At 53.1% G+C, this 15,198-nt stretch overlaps 2 protein-coding genes across 4 annotated transcripts in view; one reads left to right on the forward strand and one right to left on the reverse strand.

Moving 5' to 3' along the window:
• LAMA5 (laminin subunit alpha 5) overlaps nucleotides 1-5,248 on the forward strand; it is a 119,615-nt gene extending 114,367 nt beyond the window's left edge. For all 3 annotated transcript variants that reach the window (XM_059713212.1, XM_059713213.1, XM_059713214.1), the window contains exons 74-80: nucleotides 299-488; nucleotides 1,088-1,240; nucleotides 1,804-1,963; nucleotides 2,091-2,218; nucleotides 2,789-2,879; nucleotides 3,697-3,816; nucleotides 4,106-5,248. In XM_059713212.1, coding sequence (XP_059569195.1) covers nucleotides 299-488; nucleotides 1,088-1,240; nucleotides 1,804-1,963; nucleotides 2,091-2,218; nucleotides 2,789-2,879; nucleotides 3,697-3,816; nucleotides 4,106-4,266 — 1,003 coding nt within the window. In that variant the 3' untranslated portion in view covers nucleotides 4,267-5,248. The remainder of the gene's footprint in view (nucleotides 1-298; nucleotides 489-1,087; nucleotides 1,241-1,803; nucleotides 1,964-2,090; nucleotides 2,219-2,788; nucleotides 2,880-3,696; nucleotides 3,817-4,105) is intronic.
• Nucleotides 5,249-6,067: 819 nt separating this feature from the next.
• ADRM1 (ADRM1 26S proteasome ubiquitin receptor) lies at nucleotides 6,068-11,901 on the reverse strand. Its single transcript, XM_006274324.4, has 9 exons — nucleotides 11,627-11,901; nucleotides 11,327-11,443; nucleotides 11,118-11,241; nucleotides 10,691-10,777; nucleotides 8,287-8,368; nucleotides 7,803-8,032; nucleotides 7,392-7,549; nucleotides 6,525-6,627; nucleotides 6,068-6,298 (listed from the first exon to the last, which is right to left on the reverse strand). The coding sequence occupies exons 1-9, from the start codon at nucleotides 11,834-11,836 to the stop codon at nucleotides 6,192-6,194; spliced, it is 1,218 nt and encodes a 405-aa protein (XP_006274386.1). The 5' UTR covers nucleotides 11,837-11,901; the 3' UTR covers nucleotides 6,068-6,191.
• Between the last annotated feature and the right edge of the window lie 3,297 nt (nucleotides 11,902-15,198).

The raw sequence follows: 15,198 nt of genomic DNA on the forward strand, positions 1-15,198 counted from the left end.
AGTCCTGGCTTCTTGCTCTGCCAGTGCATACAGCACCGGCCTCAGCAGAGCTCCCACGGGCTGTGCTGTGGACCTGCTGGGGGGCCTGGGGCAAGCCCCTCTGGGCCGGGGTTGGGAGGTGCTGCGGTGCTTCCTGACAGGTGTGTCACGGACTACTCTGTGCCTAACTCCCTTTGGCTTGGAGCTCGGGGAACAGCTCACGGTGTCGGGCAGAGGAGTCTGGCTGTTGGTGCAGGTAGTGGCGAGGGAGCAGAGCTCCCAGCCCTGCACCCAGGAGCCCCTCGCTGCTTGGCCGCAGGTCCTACTTCTCCATGGAAGTGCGGCTGAATGCCACCAGCGGGCTGCTGTTCTACGTGGCCAGCGAGCAGCCGGGCTCCTTCATGGCTGTCCTCGTCTCCAACGGGCGCTTCGTGCTCCTGGCAGACCTCGGCGGGAACAAGCTGAGAATCCAGAGCAAGGACAAGTACCACGACCGCAGGTGGCACACGGTGAGCACAGGGCACCGCTCCGGCTTCCCCTTTCTAGGCCTGGCAGACTACAAGGGAGGAGCAGAGAGGGGGGCCCTGAGCTGCCACGATGTTACAGGATGGGGCAGGAGACCGGGAGTCCTCGCCCTTGTGCCTGTAGGGATGTTGCACTCCCCCGTGTCCCCGCTGTGTGCACCGTGGCAATGCCTTCCAGCTGAGACTCTGCCTTCAGGGGCTCCTGAACCGAACCCCTCCAGCCTGGGCGCTGGGCACAGGACCGTGGCGTTGAAACAGGGCCACATCTCAGCTCCCTGGGGCTGCAAAGCCTAATCAAGCAAAGGGTTGTCAGCGCCTCTGATCCCAGCTACAGGAACAGCCCTATCGATGCTGGCCCAGGTGGCAGCATTGCAGACACGCAGCTGCGCACACGGCAGCCAACATCGATAGGGCCTTGTGCTGTTCTTCCCTTCAGCCCCGTGCCCTGCTCTTTTACCTCTTCCCAGCATATTCTGTGCCCTGCATCCCCTCCACCCCCAGGACAAGGCTGGCAGCCTGTGGGCACGTGGGATCTGGCCCTGGCCACTGCCTACGGGGCAGTGCATGACTCTTGCTTGTTGCAGGTCTTCTTCAGCAGAGACGGGCGCCGAGCTCAGCTGGTCATCGACGGGCTGAAGGCCCAAGATGCCACGATGGCCACGGCTGGTCAGTTCCTGGCCCGAGGCCCCTTCTACGTGGGGGGAGTCCCCCCAAGGACAGCCAAGGCTCATGTCCGGGTAAGGCTGCTGGCACGGCACACACTGTGGGGAGGGCAGCTAGAGCGGGCACCTGCCAGGCAAGACTAGGGACCTGGGTGGCAGCTCTGCCTTCCCTGCCCCTGGCCCAGAGGCAGAGCCAGCCACAGCTTTGCAACGTAGCCTCGCTCACATGGCCGAGAGGAGCCCAGCTCTCCTGGGTGCGAAGGCACAGAGGCCTCACGAACACAGGACCTACAGGAGAGCATCTCCCAGCCAGGCAGGGCCTTTGCCCCTGGGAACCTGCCCCCAGGCAGCCACCTGGTGCCCGTGGCGGTGCCAGCTGGCTCCATTCCCCTGGGCGCTGCTGCTCTGTCGCAGCTCAGCTCGGCTCAGCTCCCCTCCCTGATGGGCTGCAGAGAGCTCTCAGCACCGGCACTTCTTCCCTTGCATCAGCTGGCTGATCCCTCCTAGCAGATAGCAGGGGCCTTCCTAATTTCTTTTGCTGAGACCTCAGACGCCAGTCAGCCAGGCAGGGCTAGGAGTGTCTGTGGCCTTCCTGCCCCTACCATGCACTGACCCCACCACCATCCCTCTTGTCCTAGGACACATCTGTCACCAGCTTCAGTGGCTGCCTGAGGAACCTGAAGCTGGACCAGCACCCGCTGCCGTCCCCATCTCGCACCTTCGGCGTCACCCGCTGCTACGAGGGGGCTCTGGAGAGCGGCGTCTTCTTTGCTGCAGAGGGTGGACATGTGACTCTAGGTACCATACTAGGGGCTTTGCCCCCCACCCATCAGCTGTGCTGCCTTAGGTGGGCTGCTCCCTGGAGCGGGTAGACCCTCCTCACTGGGGGCATCACCTGCTGACAGCTGTCCTCTTCCCCCCCCAGCCAATGCAGTGTCACTCGAGCAGGACATATCCCTAAAGCTGGAGGTACGTCCACGCAGCGCCGCTGGCCTCATCTTCCACATCGGCAGGACAAGGTCGTACCTCTCCCTGTCTATGGATGACAAGAAGGTACCGTGGGCCAGGGGCTCGGGGCCACAACCCCCTCGCCTTCCCTCCCACCAGCTCCATGGGGTAGCAGGGATTGGGGTTGGAGGTCTTGAAACACTCAAGGTGACTGCCCAGATCCAGCTCTGCCCCTGCATGGGGGGCAGGCAGCGCACACGCCGCATGCAGGGTCTGCAGGGCTCCTGCTGCATCCCAGGGGCCTTCGGTGCCCTGTGCTCTGCACGTGTCTCCTCCCCTCCCTGCGGGCAAGGAGCAAGTCTGTCCTGGGAAGAAAGGTCTCCCTCCTTTTTCCCCATGTTGTCCCTGAAGGGGAGAAGGGACAAACTGTTCTCCCATGGAGAGGGAAGAGGAGGAGCCACAAGGCAGAGACCCCATCACCTTGCCCAGGGCTCAGCAGCGTTCATGGGGGCTTTCACCCCACCGGGCAGCTTTGCCCATATCCCACAAGGTGGGCAGGTGGAGGATGTGGGTGGTTTCCCACTCAATGTCCTGCAATTAAAGCAAGCCCCCACAACTCTCCCATCTCCGCAGGGAGCCTGGCAGGCTCTCACCGCCGCTGTGTTGTTCCCTTAGGTCCTGCTGAAAGCGAACAGTGGGGCAGGGGAGTTCTCCACGTGGGTGGCCCACCCGGCATTGTGTGACGGCCAGTGGCACGCCATCACAGGTGAGAGATGGCAAGGCTGGGACCGCGACTGGCGGTGGGGCACCAGAGCCTCCAAATTCCCAGTAGCGGAGCTGCTCCCTGGCGCAGGCAGTCCCAGCCTCTGAGGGACTTTAGATGCTCCATGTGCCAGGGGGCCCATCCCATAAATAGCAGCTTTCTAACCCCCAAAGTGGCAGTTTTGGGTCAGTTTCCCCTGCATAAGTACATGAAAGCAACTGGAGCCCCTGCAACAAGTGTTGCACGGCCTGGGCAGCTGCATGCACACCCCTGGCCCAGAAAACAAGAGCCTTGGGCGCAGGCTCCTCACCCAGAGGGGGGCAAAACGTGTGTCTCTAACTGCTCAGCACCAGGGTTTTTACCTGCATGCCACAGATCAGGCACAGGCCAGGCCGGTCTCCAGCCCTCCCTTTGAAGTGTGCTGCACTGGGCAGCCACATCCGGAGCTGTGTGATATCCATGGGGCAGGGGGAGAGTCACAGTTGCAGAGGCTGTGATGGAGCAGAGCAGGTCCTGGGCTGTAGTTTAGCTGTTGCTCCCACTGGACAGAGGCTGGTCCCCAGCTCCTTTAGTCCAGCTGTCTTGCAGAAGCACCCATCTCCCACTAGGAAGGGCTCTCAGGGCCCCGGCTACTACTTCAGTCACTGCTTGAACACCAGTTGCAACCCCTGACCTGTTCTGGTGTGAAAGCAGCCAAGGAGACCAGACCCAATGTGGAACTAAATAAGTGTGAAGCCCTGAGAGCAGAGTAGGCGAGGTGGGAGGCTTTGGCCAGCTCCCACAGCATCGAAGTGGTGCTGACTGTAGATTGATTTCTCAGTCACGAAACAGAGAAACATGATCCATGTGGCGGTGGACAGAGTTGGGAACAACACAGTGGGACCCAGCCAGACCCACTGGGCAGAGCACAAGGAGCCCTTGCACGTCGGGAGAATGCCAGGTGAGTCCCCAGAGCTCCCCCATGTTGACTGCAGGGGGTCTGGTTGTAGGTGGCACTTAGTCCCTAGCAGGCGACTCACAGCTGAGCCCACTGGTGCCTTCTCCATTTTCATAGTGGAGCTAAACCCAGCTCCCTTCGCTTTGCCTTTCTCCTCAAATGACCGCGCTGTATGCTGATCTTGGGCACTGGTGGGGCCAGGGACGTTGTTGGGAGGTCAGACACACAGACAACACTGCCTTCTTTCCCACTTGCTGCAGTAAGAAACACTTGGTTTTTGCCCTTTCTGCAGAAACCACCAAGCTGGGCGCTGCATCGCCCTCGCCCCTGACTCCTCTCCCCCATTACATTGGCTGCATAAGGAACCTCATGATAGACCAACACCTCATTGACCTGCCGGGCACCGCTACTGTCAGGGGCTCAGTCGGCCTCAGGGGCTGCCCCGTGCTGTAAGTACAAGTGCACCCAAGTGCAACGTCTGAACTGCAAGGAGCTGTGCTGCTCCCCAGGACATGTTGGCTCTGTGGTGGGACCCAGCAGCCCCCAACATGGTCCAGTACCAGCTGCCAGGCACACCCAAGTCCAGGAGCCATGGAGCAAGCCTGCCACTAGAAATCAAGGGCCAAAACCAGCATTTTACGTAGGGACGTTTCAGGTATCAGAATCTTGCAGACACCAGAAGCCATTTAAAAAGGATGGACATGAGGACACAGCACTCAGCATCAGACACACCCCTCCTGGCACCACATGCCTCGCTGCCTGGCCCAGTCACCGACCAGTGCACAGCAGGTAACGCCCCATCTGTTCACCCACCACCCGCTCCGGCCTTTGTACCTGGTTTGCTACATCGTGCCGAGCTCCGAGGAGGAAAGCTCAGCTCATACTTTGCGGACTGTCAAACAAACCTCTTGCTTTGACTGTTTATGTTGAGGAAACAGGCCCCATTGGTAAAACAGGTCCCGGGGTAAAGATCTGCTGTATGAAGTCATGAGCTGCTGCTTGCAGAAAGCCTCACGTTTGTAGCGTTTCAGTGATGAACCTGGCTGTTTGCCGTCTCTGTCCCTCTCCTGCAGGTCACCTCTCCTTTAACTCCCAGTGTAGAGCAGCTTTCATATAAAATAAAACAGTTTTCCCCCAGGCCAAGCCACCTAGTTCACTTGTGCACTTACACATCCTATATATATTTGTGTGTAAATATCTAGTCACATGGGGACAAAATCTTGCTTCTGAAATGGATTTATAACTTATATCATTATATTGATTTTTTTATGAGGGGTAAATATTGTAAAATGGGTTTTTAACAATGTCTTTATCTTTAAGCAAAATGTAATTATGACCTGTTTTTAACTGTAGCATTAAAAGATGGTCTTTGTAAATCACTGGTACATACTTTTGAGTCAAATAAAACATGATGTTATATTCTCATTGAACATAAGCCATGGCAGTGCCCCTCACACCTACTTCTGTTTGGGGCCCTGAAGAGGACAACAACCTCCCAGGCTGCATCCAGATGAGCACAGATGTTCGTTTCCCCAGGCACAAGTAGCAGCAGCACTGCTGCTACTTGTCAACAGGGAACGCCCATGCCACATGTGCTCTGGTGCACAGCAGGTTACCCCAGGTGGGGAAAGGGAGGATGGCCCCAGAAGCCTTACCTGGGGGCCTCCCGGAGCTGCAGCCATGGCAGGAAGCCTGGCTCCAGGTGGCCAGCTCCGGCTTCAGGGAGCTCACACTGCCACCCTGCTATTTTTTCAGCATGTGGTGTGTGACACCGCAGAGGGGTCTGCAATACCACATGCCACACATTCGTGCTCATTTGGACATGTCCCAAGTGAGCTGCTACATGAACTTTCAGTGTCCAGTATGGCTACTGCTTTGTCATCATTTGCAGGCTTTAATCTTGGAAACAATCGCAGAACTGTCCTTATGTGCCAGAGGGGCTTTTTCTAACACCAGCTTCAGAAACTGACTTGTCATGTGGGCCTTCGACATCCCCTCTCAGGCACATCACCTAAGAGCTTCACTGATACTTGCTTTGGATCACATCTGCTTGCCCATTCTGGGCATTTGAAAAAACATCCTGACAAACGGGCTAGACTAGTTACTGCAAGCTGTGAATGGGAGTAGCCAAGACTAAGGCTTCAATTTTGGGCTGACCTGCAGCACCGCACTAAAGTTTTGCTAGCAATAACAGCAAGCATTCAAGACCTATAAGTGGACAGAAAATCTAAATCAAGTGAGAAAAACCCATATGGCAGATAAAAGAAAAACCCTTTATTTGTAGATTTAATATAAGCATAATATGAAGTTAGTCTGTAATTCTACTGAAGTTGCTTAAGTTAATATCTAGGAATATCCATATGGGAGCAGCAAATAACTTAATCTAAACTCATATCTTCCTCTTCATCTTTCTTGTCCTTCGATTCTCCCTCCTTTTGGTCTGATTTGACACTGTTCTGCATTGCTTTGGCAAATGCTTCTACATCTATAAATTAAAGACAGCAGTTAGGCTTGCTTCCACGCCCATGGACAGGAGCTGCACTTCATATACAAGCTGCGTACCACCATCCCGTGATAAATGCATGGCAGCAGAACCCCTTTTGCTGAGGCCAGCAGCTAAGTGAATTTTGGAGAACACCTGGCATCTGGTCCCAGCCTAGATTCCCTTCGCACTCAGTCAGCAATGCTATGATCCTTCAAGACATACTTACCGCCTTTGTTTGCTGCGTCGACCGCCTCAGCAGGTAAGCCAAACTGACTCATCAGTGGGCCAAGCTGTCCTGAAGCTAAGGCAGCGCTGAACATGCTCAATGCCTGTGAACCAGAACAGTGATAATAGTCACGCTGCAAGAGCAACATGCAGGCTCCCAGTGGCTACTTCACACCAATCATCTTCCCCTTGTTTCCTAGCTGCACATCATTTCCATATCACAACAACAGAGACTTGGGACCTAGCAGGAAAGCCCCCGTTTGTAAGAACGTGACTGGACTCACTGCTGAGTAGGCTCTGAACTCGCTCTTCGCGCCCCAAAGCTGGGTGTGCTGAGTAACACTCCCCCATTGCTAATGCCAGGTCTATGCATGCGGTGGGCACTGGTTCATTTAACCTGAAGTTCCTTTAAAAAGTGACTATGCTTTATGTTTCGATGAGCCCCCTGCACTTTGTATTAGCCTCCTAAGAGCTGAGACCAACTTCCAACTGCAGGTCCCTTACCTGAAAGTGGCTGAGCATATGCTAGCTATAAGGAACCTGCCCTTCTATGAAGGTACACAGGCGCCTGCATTCCCTAACTTTCCCAGTTAGATTACAGAGAAGAGAGGACAGCCCAGTCACAAGTAAGAAAATGGAGGGGTTTAGACCACACTCAGGCTAACGGAAGCAGGCAATAAACATCCGAGGCATAGAAGTTCCTACGCAAAAAGTTCCAACAACCTCGTGCTGCTTTTGATGTAGCACAGCATTACAATAGCAGGACTGAACTTACTACTAAAGGCATTCATACAGAGAGGAGGTGGGAGGTCTGGTGCTAGAGAAGCAATAGGGAGGAAGCCCCTACACTGGTCAGCGTGATCCATACCTGCTGAAACTGCGGGGATGTCAGAGTGTTCTGAATCTCCTCCGCAGTCTGTGGCAGAGATTCTCCTGACGGAAGATAAGGCAACAATCGCTCCTGAACTTCTGCGTTTGCCAGGATGGGAGCCATTATTTCAGGAGTCAGCACAGTGGCCAAGTCAACTGTAAAAGAATAAAGCTATGTTAGCTGAAGCCTAGAACAAGCTTAGTTACGGTAGCCAGAGGTACTGGCAGTTCAGTTTCAGGATGCGAGTGGACCCCCCAACCCCAACACACACATTGTCCCTGGGGCAGCTGTAGGTTCAGTATTTACTTGCAGTGCATTATAGCTTAAGAGAAAAGTTTTCAAACCAATCTGGAGTGGCCTGGAACAGACAGCAGCTTCAAAGAAGATATGACATGAGACAGCGCTCACCCTGCTGGCCCCCTGCTCCAGATGGTACATTCATAGTAGCTAAGATGTTCTGAAGGTCACTCAGTTGAATGGGCTGAGTTGGGCTTGCTGCCGAGCTGGTTCCGTTTCCCGAACTTGGCACAGGGCTGGGACTGGTTACAGCGGCAGCCGCAGGGGCAGATGGGGCTGGTGTCACACGTGTAGAAGAAGTAGTGGAAGATGGCGTCACAGCAGCTGATTGGCTGCGGGAGCTAGAAGCACAAGTAGCATTATTGACTTGGTGCAAGAAAGTTCCTTCACTTGTTCATAAGCAGCTTTTAAATCAGGCCCCTGCAACAAGCCAGCTTTACACTTACAAGGAGTTACCACCCCATCTGACACAGGCAAGGAGCAGCTTGGACGCCCACTGTTGTTTAATCATTTGACCACAAAGCCTCCCAGCTCAGAGGAAAGGAACATCACAGAAGCACTGTGGAAACTCATTAGACATTCACTGGCACCCTACCTTGATGATGAGCTGCTGGTTGGCGGTCCCCCACTTCCCAGTAAGCTGGCCAGACCAGGACCAGTCAGCGCACCGAGCCCACCTTCCACGAGATGGAAAGACACAGTTAGAAACAGCGGTCCCTCCCCTCATTAAAAACAGCTACGTGGCGAGGTTTGACTCAAGTTCACTTAAAAGCAACGTTTATCTTGCTCCCTAGTGGAGAGGCTACTCCTATCTCTGCAAGTTTCACTTGCTAGAATGACACAAGAGGCCGAGTAGAAAAACCCTCTTCCCCCCTTATGCAACCAGCTTCCCCCTTCTGATGTTAAGGCTCCCCCTTGGTACAATTCCCCAATTAGAGCTGCTTGTGCTTTTCGCCAGCTCAAGTCCCAGATGTAAGGACAAAGTGGCTTTGGTCTGTACACTGCATCCAGAGCCACCACCACAAAGGACCCCCTTGTCCAGGCCATGCCCTATTTTAGGGCTTGTTAAAAAGGTGCTGGCCTGTTAATATAGGCTTGGATCCTAATCTTCTACAACGTATGTTTTGGCTCCAATGAGAGTTCTCAGTGGACAGATCATAGTGTTTTGGGCCAGCACTAGGGTGATAACTGTGGTCCTACTAGCCAAGAGCAGGTATGCAACAGCAAAAAAGCAGCTCGAGAGTCAAGCACCTGATACACAGCACAAACGAGAGCAGAGTGTGGTGCCTGAGTAAGGTGCTTCCGGGACTACACTGAGCAGGAAATGCCACAGGGAACCAATGCATGACAACAGGAAGTGGGAATGTGTGAACTATGCAAAGACTCCTCCACCCATACTACTATTCACTACTACAGCTTTAAACAACAGGTTTGGACAGATGGATTACTTAAACTGAGTCAAAAGGGGAGAAACATACCAAACACTCACTGTCCCTTCCCCCTGGGTAATCTACACCTCCACTTGATGTAGGAAGGGAATCTTACTGGGGCTGGCACACAGCATTCACCTCACCTCTTTAACTCGGTACAATTCCTTCAACCTAGGAACATACTACAACCTAGGAGGTGGGTTAAGAAAGCTTAACTTCCAGCCCCCACTCCAGGTGCCAGTTTTCAGTGACTTCCCTGGGATTCTGCTCCTGTACCACATGCTGCCCAAATGCTCCATCAGCACATGTGCCCCTTGAGGTGGCTCCTAATACCAAGTCCAACTGCTGTGGACATTTCCAGCACCTGTATTCTGATGCTCAGCCTTTAGAAAGTAGTTACAACCTAGATGCCACAAGAACAGTGCTCCATCAGCGTATGCACAAAGGGCTGGAACTACCGAATAGCATGGGAGAGGTCAGAGGAAGTAGAGCCACTTATTCCTCTACTGTGCAGAATGCACCCAGCAGTAATAGACCATGCCCTATACCTCCCCTGGTCCCTGATCACACTGATCCCACAGCAACAAAGTAAAACTAACAAGGCCAGCACCACTTTTCACTACACTGGGACCACCTCAGCTGGGCAGTTCAGGTAAGGGTGGCAGTGAAGAAGTACCCCGAGGGAGATGTGCAAACCAGATACGAGAGCACAAAATCCCACACTTCAGGCTGGCAGTCCTTATGCTAGCAGGGGCTGAGAGCCATGCCAAAACCAGATGCTCACCACCTGCAGAAGCCCCTTGCCTCTCCCCGCAGGAAGTTAATTAGCACATCAGGCCCTGACACTGAGGGACACGAGCACCGTGCTTCAACCCAAGCTATTCTACACTAAAAACAAAGGCCAGGGAAAGAAGAGACCAATGTCAAATAAGGAACCAATGTAAGAAATAAGGAATCTCAGAGATCTCCTCTGGGCCCTCAGAGAAGATGCCAAAGTCACCTCTAACCTCGCATAACTCAAGGGACTCAACTGCTCACCAGGGTTTAAACTCCATCCTTGACAGAAGAGGATTCAAACCTACATCGCTGGCCTGCCAGGAGAGAGGGCCCTATTCAGGCCCTAAACTATTCTGGGCCAAACACGCTCTCAATCCCTCCCGTTCAAATGCTTCCATCTTGCATTAATAATTCAGTGTTCAGTCAGAGAAAAAGTGTGCCACAGCCAGGGGATCGGGGCATACGCCTGGGAGGGGGAAGCTGGGCTCTGCTGAACGCTTACAGGACACAATTAGTGAAACAGTCAGTGGGGCAAGGACCAGAAACAAAGCTCCCTTGTGCATCGATCCCCAGGGAAGCACGTGCCGAGCACAGCTCGCGGCTGCTTCGTTTCTCGTCTCCTCGTCCTGTTTCTGAGGCAGCGACAGCATCGGGACCTTGCCGCCTCGCACAAGGGAAGTGCTATTCAAAGTCACGCGAAAATATTCAGCGTCAGGTAAGACGTAACCCAGCAGGAGAAAGCACCACATCGGCGTAAAGATACGAAAGCGTAAAGATACGAAAGCTTTTTACCAAGTCCTCCTAAGCCCGTTGGTCCGATCAGCTGCATGAGCTGGTTATGGCTCATGTTTCCCAGAAGGCTTTGCAAGCCACCCTCACCTAAAAACAAAAACAGCCTGAAACAATGTATTCACACAGTTTTCACAGCCCCCCCCCACTCGCTCCAACAGCTGGAGGTTAACCGGCATCATTTCGCATGGGGAAAAAACAGCGTTTTGCAAGCGTTTGCTAATTCAAGACGCTCGTAAGAGACGAACGCCGCTTGGTTTCGGAGGCGGGACTCCGGACGTCGTCCCGCAAGCGAGCGGGGCGGCAGCACGTCCAGCGGCGCTCGCGTCTCCCCCCCCTCCAAACTCGCCAGGGGTTTGCTCTTAGAAAGCTGCGAGTTTGTACTTAAAAATAAACCTTCCCAACCCGAGGGGCGGAGAACGGGCCTTACCCCCCAGCGCCGAGAGCTCGTGGCCCCCGCTCGCGTTGCCGCCCAGCGCCCCGGGCATGGGGGGGTTGTTCAGGTACTCGTTCACTTTGCGGCAGTGCTCTTCGTCTTTGTCCGTCTTCGGCTCCTGGAAGAAAGGGAAGGGGTCGTCGAGACAGGCCCGGCCCCCCCCCCTCCCCCGCCCCGATCGTGGCCGGCGCCGCCGCGCAAACCTGCATCCAGAAGAAGAGCCGCTTGGAGCCCGCCTTGAACTTGAGCACGTAGACGCGGCCGGTCGTGCACTGCGGGACCCGCTTGAACTCGCAGTCGTCAGGGAAAATAATCAAGTCCTGCAAAAGCATTTGGGGGGGGAGGGGGGGGTAACTAAATGTTGGTGTGCCCACAAACAATTGTCCCGGGGGGGTAAGACCCGCCCCTATTTGTGCCCCCCGTGGCAGCCCCGCCCCGTTTGAGGCTTATTCGGGCCTGTTTTGTCACTTTATTGATTTATTTCCCCCCCCCCGGGCGCCCACGTCTTCGACGCTGCCGGAGGTGCGGTCCTTCCAGCAGAAGTGGATGAGGGAGTCGTCGGTCTGCTGGATGTAGACGAGGCCTTTCCGCTTGTCCGGGGTGACGGTGCTGCCCTTCAACGACATCTTCCCCGCGCGGAACTCCACCAGGTACTTGCTGGACGAGCCGCGGGAGCCCGGCACCAGGCTGGGGAACAGCGCGCCCGACGACATGTTGCGGGGAGCCGCCCGGCACCTTCACCTCAGAGCTGGCGGCTGCGCTGCTCTTCCGGCTCCCGCACCGGAAGCCCGCCCTCGCCGCCGCCCTGTTGGACGCGCCCCGCGCGGCTCGGCCCCCCATTGGTTCGCGGCGCTGCCACTCGAGGCGAGGCCGGCCCGGCATGCCCCGCGCCGCGGCGTTTGGGGCCATTGTGCTGTGTCATACGGGCCGAACCACGCGCGGGGGGAGTGGGGTAGCGGCCTCTAGCTAATGGAATTGCCCATTGTCCCCATGGAGGAAGGGAGCAGCCCATTCTCCCCATGGAGGAAGGGGCAGCGGCCTCTAGCTAATGGAACGGCCCATTCTCCCCGTGGAGAGGGGGAGCGGCCTCTAGCGGCGCCAGGTGGAACTGCTACCCCAGGACCTGGCCCTGCAGGGCTGCAGCATGGCCTGGGGCCCAGCACAGACCAGTTTCCAAATCCCTACTGGTGCTACAGCCACATCTCCAGTGGAAACCCAGGCTCTGGGGGTGGAAAACACCCAGGGGAGAAGAGCATCTGTAAGCAACACCCATAGCACGGAGGGAAAACAGGCCCTCCCACCCAGGATCAGGCCCTTCACGCCCTAGGAGCATGCGGTGGGACCTGGAACATGCCCTGTCCTCACTTATCAAGTGCTGGAAAGCAAACAGGGGTCTGCAACTGGAGTGGCACGAGCAGATACCACCTTCATCACAACCCCATTGGTGGTAGGAAGGGCATAGACGACCACTTGCTTGGCTTTTGTGCGGCCATAAAAGAAAAGTAGGGCAGCACAAAGGCAACATCCATTTCCACCCTCAGATTCGCTCCTCTCCGCCTTGGTGAAGTGCTGCCACTGGGATGCCCTGCTTGGAGTTTGACCCTCGCCCTCAAATCCGAGCGCTCAATACCCTCTGCTGTAACGTCCACACTTACGTTTTGCACTTACAGCGTTCATAAACGGACACCTTGCTTCAACTTTCTGACGTCAGTTTCGACTTCACAACTCTTGATGCGATGCGACACGGCGCCAGGGAACAACTTCGCTGCATCGCCCGTCTCCCTGGAGAACATCTGTCCAAACCTCCTTGGATGTTTTCTTTAACAAAGCAGACGAGACTCCAGAAAACCTGCAGCCAAGAGCCCTTCAAAAAGTCCAGCAAAGTCACCAAAGTCCTTCCAAATCGATATGATTGCTATTTACAATATAAATACATTAATGTAGCTATATGACTCATCTATAATTGATCCGAGTACAAAATTCTGGGGTATTTTTGGTGAAAATTGGTTCCTGAACCAAGGCCCAATATCCTCTCTCCCATTTATAACATTGTTTCTTATGAGAAAGTTGGTTCTGAATTATATTTTGACTTAAGAGGCAGAGGATTGCCTGTGTGGTTTTAGACCACTAGCATGGGCAATGCGGGCAGCAGCAAGGGGCACCCCCAGCACAAGGCTCCTTAAAGTGCCTGTGCACACTTAAAGTGCATGTGTGGTTTTAGACTCAAATTCCTCTACAGCAGCGGTTCTCAGCCTTTTGCACCTTACGTCCCACCAACCATTTTGTCAAAAAACCCTGGTCCCACTATGATAAGAACAAAACCCCACTTTTCCCCCGAGAAGTGTATTTTTTATGTTTACATGCCTTTTAGTATCATATTAATCACTGAGCAATGCGTTGAAGTCCCACCTACATGATCTCCGCGTCCCGCTGGTTGAGAAACGCTGCTCTACACAACCACCAAAGCTATTTGTTGCAAGGACCCAGCTTTCCTTATTTATGTGCACAGGGCCTGCATACCGTTGGGCTCCGAGTGGGTGCTAGAAGCACCATCACAATATATCAGAGATACCCACAGTGTCCAAGTCCTGTACACAACTCACAACACACTTCAGTCCCACTCGTCTCCCCACTGCTTCAGCTTCTATTCAAACAGCTAACGCACACAGGATAAAAAGATGTTTTATACGCAAAGCTTGACAACAGAACAAAGCCATGAGATCCTTGCGTAATCTTCACCCCAAATGGACACTTACCAAGGAAGGTACTGCCGTGCAGTCAGCGATGCCTAGCGCTACCTGCTTACAGCCAGTACTGGGAACAGAAAGGCGATGGGCCAGCAGGTATTTTCCCCTCTATAACAGAAATGCAGAATCGCAACATGGGCGTGAGGAAGGTCTCAGTGGGGCAAAGCAGTCCAACACCCTTCAAGGCAGAGATGCTAAAGTCTAAGGAAGAGGGAGGAATGGCTCCTGTTAGTGGGCATACGTGGGGAAGAGTTAGTGGGCATATGCGGTAAGAATCTCACAAGCCGATCTCCTTCCCCTCTCCTTATCAAAAGGTCCAAATACTTAACCCTTCCCTCAGAGCATTTTGCCATAAGGAGGTACTCCAAAAGGCTGCACTTTCACAAAGCTGAAGACATTAAGCAAAACAGATCAAGTCAAAAAAAAATCTGAATAACAATTGTAAGTTTAAAGGTATTTTTGTGATGCGGTACCGATTTTGAAATTACAAAAAGTAGGTTTCTTTCATTAAAAATTGATCTTGGTTAATTGAGAGGTGAAAGCGGCAATTAAAATACATAATAAAGTAGGGAGCGGAAGGGAGAAAATGATTGCACTTCATAATTATTAACGCAGTCATTGCTGCCAACATTCCCAAAAATATATCTGTGGGCAGTCAGGCAACAAGAAATTTTCTTAACCTATGAGGAACAAGAAACGCTAGCATTAGTAGACAGGAATGGTAACATCGTCAGTTATGATCTGGAAAGGAGCAGCTTACAGCAATGAAACATTTTAGTGCTTCTCCAAATTACTCTTGAAATACTAACCAGCCTTACATATTTTTTTTTGGTACAATACAGCAAAAATTAAAGACAAAACATGACTTTCCTACAGGCTGCTTAACCTAACATGGATCACAGAATCCTGGAAAGCCTAATCAGGGATGCAAAGGACAGAAGCATAATTTATGCAAATCATAGTTTTATTGAAACTTTTTAAAAATACCAGCTTTAGCTTGTGAAAGTAAGTGCGACACTAGATGGCTGTAGGTATTCAGTTTGCCACTGCATGATGTTTCAATTGGAAGTCTGCATTATACAAGATCAACACTGCACATATTAGAACTGAATTAAAATCTGATTTACTAAGAAAGGTCCTTTGTTCTCCTGGAAGAAAACTTTGCAGAGAGGGTGAAGAAAAAAAAAAAAAGTAATGCCAAGCATTTTATGTCTTGTTCAAAATGACTTTTATTCAGATTTACAGTTTAACATTTATGTCCACAAACCTGTACAGACTTCTCTAAAAAGCTAAATATGACTTTGTTAATATAGATGGGTATTGACAGT

Source organism: Alligator mississippiensis, chromosome 9 (genome assembly GCF_030867095.1).
Source record: "Alligator mississippiensis isolate rAllMis1 chromosome 9, rAllMis1, whole genome shotgun sequence".
Classification (NCBI taxonomy): domain Eukaryota; kingdom Metazoa; phylum Chordata; order Crocodylia; family Alligatoridae; genus Alligator; species Alligator mississippiensis.

Coding starts and splice junctions, on each gene's coding strand:
- ADRM1 (XM_006274324.4), bottom strand. CDS start 11,836: ATGTCGTCGGGCGCGCTGTTCCCCAGCCTGGTGCCGGGCTCCCGCGGC. Junction 8,369..10,690: donor AACGGGCTTAGGAGGACTTG/GTAAAAAGCTTT, acceptor ATCTCGTGGAAG/GTGGGCTCGGTGCGCTGACT. Junction 6,628..7,391: donor CATCCCCGCAGTTTCAGCAG/GTATGGATCACG, acceptor TCTGGTTCACAG/GCATTGAGCATGTTCAGCGC.